At 45.5% G+C, this 8,135-nt stretch overlaps 1 protein-coding gene across 1 annotated transcript; it reads left to right on the forward strand.

The window, feature by feature from the left end:
* Nucleotides 1-4,963: 4,963 nt before the first annotated feature.
* On the forward strand, nt 4,964-7,555 carry LOC135825217 (uncharacterized). The gene is made up of 2 exons (XM_065337956.1): nt 4,964-5,350; nt 6,228-7,555. Exons 1-2 carry the CDS (start codon nt 5,021-5,023, stop codon nt 7,278-7,280), a joined length of 1,383 nt encoding a protein of 460 aa, XP_065194028.1. The 5' UTR covers nt 4,964-5,020; the 3' UTR covers nt 7,281-7,555.
* The last annotated feature ends 580 nt before the right edge of the window (nt 7,556-8,135 follow it).

Consider the following 8,135-nt stretch of genomic DNA (forward strand, 5'->3'; position numbering starts at 1 on the left):
CGTTTGCTCTTTCCACTTCCTGAAGATGGATGCGCTGCCTGCTGGAGACTCTCCTATCTCTCGTAACATCTTCTGAAGCCAGGTGAGACGACGAGTAGCGGAGATTAGCGAACGAAATAATGTCGTATGTTTTGAAATTTTGCTGCTCAGGAGAGCTAGAGATAGCATGATATGAACTTAGTCCATGTGAACTCAATCAGGCCATGAACTAACCCTTGAACAAATGCTTTCCTTGCAGACGTGCATGTGTCTATCCAATCTACACGTAGAGATCATACCATGCCCTCAGTGAATGGCCTATTTATATATTATTTGTCCAAACACTTCATCTGCATGTTGTCTCTATGGAGAAGGGTATTGTTCATTTCATATGAAGAAGTTCGGGCAATAGATGCTTTCCTCTGGTACAATGCTGTTGACCTGATGAGGGTCAAACACTGCACCGTTCTTTCTTGTGACATGACGTAAGTTATTGTAAGCGCTCGCAGACTCCATACATTCCAGCAAAACCTAGCATGGTTTTCCGTCAACGTTGTGGGTGAACAAATTCCTGTCCAACATATTTATACAGACATGCCAGCACACACCATGCGCCATACACAAACTTGCCCTGCCCTGTCGAGTCACAGCCACGTGGGCCCGGAGGGGCAGTGGAGAGAGAATGGGAGAACGCCGCCCCATGGCGCCCTGGACACAAAAACATGAGCTTGTCCGGCTACGTAGGGAGCAACATACATACATATACATACACCACACACACACACACACACACACACACACACACACACACACACACACACACACACACACATACACGAAAAATGAGAGTTCGGGTCATCTGCCACGAGACTGACGTAAGGCCGGGGAGAGCTTCAGCAGCGGTGTCTATTCCTGCCCTGGACCGAACGGAAGCAGCGGTCGCGGGACATATAGTATTCACCACAACACGGCTCCACTGTCGTTGGGGGCTGAGCCACACACTTGTGACGGGCAAGAACGCCACAGCTAAGAAAGCAACGGCCACAGCGATCACACTGGCATTCTCCACGCTGCTCCTGCACACACACTCTCTCTCTCTCTCACACACACACTCACACTCACACACACACACACACACACACACACACACACACACACACACACACACACACACACACACACGTGCGCACATACTGCAAGAAAGAAAGAGAGCATGAGTGCCAGATTCTTGCATAGGAAGCGTTTATCAGCACACACTTATACATGCACATGCAGGCACTCAACCGCCAACTATGCACCATGCCGCATGTTCGTCAAACATAATATTGCAATACCAAAGAACAACATAAACAAGATCACTTACTTCGTTCTCCTCCAAGTGTGTCCTCCCCAGCCATTTCCCTAGGCGGAATGTAGCCTACGAAATGGTTTCTCTAGACTAGGAGAAGATGCTGGTATTCGCCATCTCTCCTGAGAAATTTTCAGCAAAAATTTCAAAACATACGACATTATTTCGTTCGTTAATCTCCGCTACTCGACGTCTCACCTGACTTCAGAAGATGTTACGAGAGATAGGAGAGTCTCCAGCAGGCAGCGCATCCATCTTCAGGAAGTGGAAAGAGCAAACGGCATGGTCCTTGGTTGAGGTAAATGCTTAACGTTTGATTTGTCCCAACCAAGATTTCAGCACTTGGTTCGTCACTATTTTCGCTTGCCAGCTAACGTCTCCGCACTCCAGCTTTCCCCTGTCGGTGTCACGTCTCAGTACACAACGGAGAGGACTACTAATAAACAGTTCACGGCACTAACAGCATTGAACACAGTACTTCTTTCACTTCGTGACTACAAGAAGACAACTGAAAATGACACAATTCTGCAGTGATCGACCTTTTCTCTCAAGGAGCTAAGCAGAATTTGCGTCATCACCTGTAGTCGCCATGGAAACGGGATCAGGAAATCGGCGATATGGCAAGTTTCCCTCGCCGTACGCAAGCGAGAGATATACCATCGGAACCGATATCCAATTGTCTTTCATCTGAGCCCTACTTGAAAAATCGATGCACTTCCCCTTTAATTATATAGATAGAATTGTTGACACACTAATTGGTTGGAATGTTCATGTACTTACTTGATTCAGTGCCTTATCGCCATCCGCAACAACTCCGCTACGATCAGCTTTGTGAAACTTACTCTCGCTGACCGGTTGTACTGTCACCCTGTCGCCTGGTGCAAGCACCCCCTGACAGACACCGATTCACCTCCGTAATCTATTAATACTATTCTACATCCTTTCACTTCAGCGGATTATGTGAGTTTCTTTTCGATCTGAATTCAAATATTCTGGCTTTTCTTTTCGTTGCACCTGCACACCGCACTACACGCGGACTTTGGCGGTCGCCATAATTATTTTTTTATCTCTATGGCAACATTGATTCCTTAATTTTTTTGTACGCCGCATTTTCTCTCTACGCCACGTCTACGTTTTGTGCATGCATGCGGCGCATGCCAAATACACGCCGGCTGTTTGTTGTGTTCAGGACAGCGATTTGACGATCGTTGTTCCCAGTGTCCTTTTGTGTTCTTGTTGAAACGAGTGGTAATGTCGCTGTAACGGAGTTTCTCGGTGTTTTGTGGTCTGCTCATCGATGGTCAGTTGCGGGACCACGTATGTCCGCAACAATGATTCTTTATTCCACTCCAAACTGAAAATAAAGAAATAACGGGAGGCATTTACTTTTTTTATTTTTTTTACTAAGGCCACACCTTCCAATCATGACATGCAAAGCAGTGGTGCAGCATCGCAGTTTCTCACCGGACTTATCATAGCCAAATGTAAGCAGCACGGAATGGGGAAAGGGTAAGGTAGAGAGAGAGAGAGAGGGAGGGATAAAGTGGCATGTACCATCTGTTATAATACTCACAAAAGGGACACACACCCCGCCCCCTAGGTAGGTCGTCAAAGCCTTCTTAGTTAAGTCCAGTGGTTGTCTCTATTAAAACAAACAATAGGAGGACTGAGAAAGTGTTTTTACTCCGGGTTTCACGCACGACTAAGCGATCATCAGAAAACAGTAATAAGAAATCTGGATCAGTATTGGTTTATATACTCAAAAAGCAAAGTGAAAGGGGACAACCACTGGAGCCGGTTGTCTCTTACTTAAATAGGTGATGGCTGTGGATGGTTTAAAGTTCCGAAGGTAGTACCTATTCTCATGGCGACACTTTGACACAAGCTCACTCCTTTTGTTGGGAGAGAGGTGCTTGGGTGCTTGCGCGATTGGCAAGTTTTGCCAAGTTTTCTGCCAGGCACAGGTTGCACCTTTTGCTTTTGTTGCTGTTGGCCGCTGCTGTGCGGTGTACCGCCCATTGAATGCTGTATGCCTTCCCTTCATCCTTTTTGGTCCAGGCGTACTGCGATAGGCGGGTGTCCTTCTCGTGTTGTCTGTGGCGCAATGAGGATTGGTGGTTATAATAGCGTTGTTTGAATGTTGTCGCTGTTAATCCAGTATACTCCTTCTTCTCCATACCTCGCGTTATACACGATGATCTCCGTTAGACACGCTCCGTCTAGTTGACATGAGTCTTTCACACGACAGTTACAAGTCCTCGTGTCGTTGCCACCTCCGTTAGCTTCTTTCTTGGGTCGTAGAATCGTGTTTTTTGGTGATAGTGGCCATATTCTGCATGCAACTGTAGCTAACCTTTACAGAGTTCTGGTTTAAGTTTTTGTTAAGGCTTGAGCCTTTGGGGAAGTGGTTGGCCGCTAGGTGGAGGAAGCGATTACTAACGTCGGTGGCGACGTTCTTGCTAAATGGTGGGTTGAACTATATGATGTTCCCGGGGCGATTCCTTTTCTTATTCTTTTTGTTAGTGCGTGAAACTCGGAGTAAAAACACTTTCTCTGTTCTCCTTTTATTTCAACCAGCTCTACCACTCCGTATTGAGCACTCTCTTGGACAGCCTGGAATCTCTCTGTTTTATAACTTTTGTTATTATCAATAACTGTCTGTGCATTCCCGCAAGACGTCATGTAGAAGCACGACCACTACGTGTCTAAGTATGCACTGTACTACAATCACGTGTCCAGTAGCTGTTCTGTGCTTTGCACGCAAGACAAGTGATATTAATTAATTATTTTATCAGCGCTTAACACAAGCATCTGCATGCCGCACTCACACAACGAGCAACAAGTTTGGGGAATAGGAGGGGTTGTCAATTGCTTTGCCAGGCTCCGAGGGAGTGACAGCTTAGAGCTGTGTGAATGTGTGTGTATGGCAGCTGAGCAGGGCTCTGCTGCGGAGGCTGAGTGAGCCGTATTGAGAGGCTGAGTGAGCCGTCTGAGTGTGAGAGGCTGAATGAGCCGTATGAGGAGCCTGGTAAGCAAGGTTGACTCCCCTCCATGTATTTACAGAGTTTCGCCGGTAGACAGCATCGGTGTAGTTATAGCAGGCCGGTATGATAATGGATACCGACAGGAGGGAACTAGAACAGGAAACATGATGATGACAATAGTGGAGTGGGTGGGTGGGTTGAGAAAGAAATCCACTGCCAATGCAGACAAAGCAAGAACTGAAGTCAGGAACAGTGGACTTCGGAGAACAATGAGCGCGTGAGAGTTTGTTGGGAACAGAGCATGCGCCTTCTGTGTTAACATATTTTTGCGCGTTCGCAAAAAATAATATAATCGTCACTGCGGAAACAGCAAACTGGAAAAAGCCAACTGTTAGGGACAAGTGGGATTCTGCTGGATCACTTAGACTGTATAATGAGCTATTTTGTTTGACCCCCGAGCTCTGGGGATAAAGGGTCATGATCATAATTATTATGATACAACTCCTACTGAGATAGGTAGCTAATCATACGCGTAGGGCACTCACGTGTGTGCCCTTCCTTGCTTACTACGGGAACTCACTATAACTACTACTATGTGTAAGGTATAAGTCAGTGCTTTCAAGCATGCAAAGAGTCAGTAGAGTCTCGTCAAGCCTGAAAAACTGAAGAGAGTAGTTTTCTCCACCGCGTAAAGCGTTGTACCTTCAGCATGCCCGATATAGTAAGTTATGTTTTCATACTCCTAGGGGTTATTCCTATTCCTGTTGTTGAAAACGATTACAAATGTTCCCAAGAAGAATTGTCGCAAGAGACATCGGTCACTAATATATCGACCTCTGAGTATGGAACTGAACTGAAGATCTGCAAAGCAATGGAGCAAGAGTCAGTCGAGCCTGTACTGAACAGTGTTCTTTTGGACGTGTGGGAAGCAGCAGTATTACCTTTGTTGTCTCTAGCTGACATCTTTCAACTTTGTGGTGTTACGAGACACGTCCGTGACCTGCTGCATAATGAAACCATATTCAGGCGTCTATGTCAGGTGAGTGTTATGTGATGTTTATTTGCCAAAACTTGGTTCATTATATGTATAGTGCTCTAAGTAGATCGAAAAGACGCTCCTCTTCGTGTCAGTCGTTCTCCTATTGCACTAGCTGTTTCATACCATGTATTGTTAGAGTGGGAATTTCGGCTGACAGGTCTCGTTGTAATTTTTATAGTTATTAATGTTTAAGGATTCCCCAAAGGCCTTTCCCTATCGAGTAGGTTTCTTAACGTTCCATAATGCCGATTTTGTAAAAGAAGTGAGCAATAGGTGAACAAAGAAAGAGAAAAAGACATAGTCTGGGGCAGAGCTCTGCGCATATGATTGTAAGCGTGCAGAATTGGGATAATACATTTAAATAATGAAAATGTACCAGAGATAGGCTGCTAAAGAATTTGATGTGCCGCTACATAATCAACGGAATTCCACTGCAGTGAAACCAATGCTCATAGAACTGTTTGTGCAGTTCTTGCTTAAATTCGCTTAAACAGGCCAAGGTCATCTTAGGGGCAGACATATCCAGAGGTTGCTGTGTTTATGGATAAAGATATTTCAACACCGCTAGTCATGGTTTGTGAATATCAGCTTACTTTGAAACTCATCGCTCACGGGAACTTCTGACTACATTGTATTATGGAAGATTGTTCGCATCCTAGTAGTGAAGCGTATGAAGATGTAAAAGAATGTGAGCTGACCGGTGCTACATGTATTTTCCTCGGCCGGTCTGGCTGAACTGTAAACTTCTCATCTTATGTTTACAGTACACACTGTACCAATACAAGTAAAGTTTACAAAATAAATCTGTAAACTGCCTTTTACCCTATGTGCCTGTTCATCATCAAAGTGTGTTGTCGTTGTTTTCCCATGCATGTAGAATCGCTACCAGATCAGTCCAAATTTGAAACTGTCGTACATCACAGTTGCTAAGCACCTATACATCGCCACGAGAGTATCCAGCATACATAAACGCGTATCTGATTCTGGCAATGCCTGTGTTGTGCATAGTGATGATCCTCATGATCCACACCAGGTGTTCAACCAAAGAAATTCAATGTTCGTGCAATTGTGCAGCCTGGCATTGATGCCGACTACAGGACCGGCCCAAACCATTATGCGGTACAGCCTTCCGCTATCTAAGCCTTTGATCAGTTTGCTTGTTCTGCCATCCAAAGACACATCTTTGTACCTACCCAACCTTTCATTTTCAATGATTGAGAAACATTGTAGAGTATGGCAACAACAGGTGTGGTACAGCTTAGAAGACTCGGCGAATTTGTTGTTGGAAATGTGCGGCTCCTACGAAGAGTACCAAACATGTATCCTGAAAAGAATGGAACAGGATATTCCGGAGACTGCATCATTCTTGAAATATTCGAATCGCTCTTGCAGGCAAGTTGAGCTTGCAAAATGCTTGGAAATCGTTTCAAGAAGCGATCCACAATTGCTCTTATCCCTAAGATGTGATAGTCTGATACGAGAACCTCCTCCACACATTAATACTCGGTGGAGCTACAACTCATGCGACTTTATAATAGTCGAGAACGCTGACAGTGGCCTCAGCGATGACGTTATCGCCACTCATAATTGGATCAACGTCACGGGGGAGCTAGCATTGCGTCACTCAGTACTCAAGCTCTTTATCAAAGGAAGCCTACGTTTATCACAGTTGGAGGATTACTTCGTGGCTGTCATGGCATACGACAAGCTCTGGCAAAGCCTGCCCCAGTCTAGTCGCCCAAGTCGGATTGTTCTCTATCGTGACCTGGGAAGCTACCTACTTTCCACGCTACCAAGGTCGCAGCGTGAAAAGGAACTGAGCAAAGAGGAACTGCTGAACGCCATGGAACGGTGTGGCAAGATGATTGTTGACAATGCAACCCACGAAGTGCGTTGCCGCGCGCGTATATCTTGCTGTATCCTGATGTAGTAGTGGTTGTTGTAAGTTTGCCATCGTGGGGAATTTGGCCTATGACGCAATACCACCACATGTACTTGTTAAGTCTGCACTGGGCTCTTCAGCCTTTTTGCCGATTGGATTTTGCTTCATCACTCTGTTTTCCTCAGTTTTTCAAAGAAAATATTACTGTACTCCAAGTGGATTGTTTGGTTTACATAACGTGTGACACACGTTGGGTTCCAGTTTCCAAAACAATGATGAACTGTAAGGGGTATTTCACGATTGACTGTAAAACCAGGCATGGCGACAAGACCATAGTGGACACATAATAGGGTGTTCGCCAACGGCCCTCAACGCTAGTTCAGCACATGCATGAATGACACTGACTCGCGCTGCTTTCTGATGTTCACGAGGTGTTTGTGGCGCTGGAAACGCAACGTCTGTGTTGTGTTCGGGCCTGGAGAGCACTATGTAAGTTGTGGTCTTCAGGCACAGTGTTCCTCAGCCTACTCAAGCACAAGGGACGAGGAATGAATTCCACGATAAACTTTGTGTTGAGCAGGCAGTGGTGCTATCTTGCAGGTTTGCCGATTGGATGGTTCGTTTGGACTTGTCGTGTGTTCTGGGTGGCTGTCGTGAGTCAGGCAAGTGACAATTTAAGTTTGGAGGAAAAGCGCGAGCTTCCATGTAGATAGCAAAATACAATTCCCCATAATTATTACTAATATAAGCGCCCAAGTGGTTAATCACAGCATCGGGCGTAATTCTCCCCTGGACGTACATTTGGGCCTCGCATGGAGAGCCAAGGATACGTTTATAGAAAAGAAGAAGGACCAAGGAACTACAAGTTACTAGCACGCTTTAATGTCCACTAACACCACGGCC

This window comes from Sycon ciliatum, chromosome 9, assembly GCF_964019385.1.
Source record: "Sycon ciliatum chromosome 9, ocSycCili1.1, whole genome shotgun sequence".
Taxonomy (NCBI): domain Eukaryota; kingdom Metazoa; phylum Porifera; class Calcarea; order Leucosolenida; family Sycettidae; genus Sycon; species Sycon ciliatum.

What these genes read in the sequence shown, in the direction of transcription:
- LOC135825217 (XM_065337956.1), top strand. Translation starts at nt 5,021, where the DNA reads ATGCCCGATATAGTAAGTTATGTTTTCATACTCCTAGGGGTTATTCCT. An exon ending in TATTCAGGCGTCTATGTCAG is followed by an intron (nt 5,351 to 6,227) that starts GTGAGTGTTATG and finishes CCATGCATGTAG; the next exon opens with AATCGCTACCAGATCAGTCC.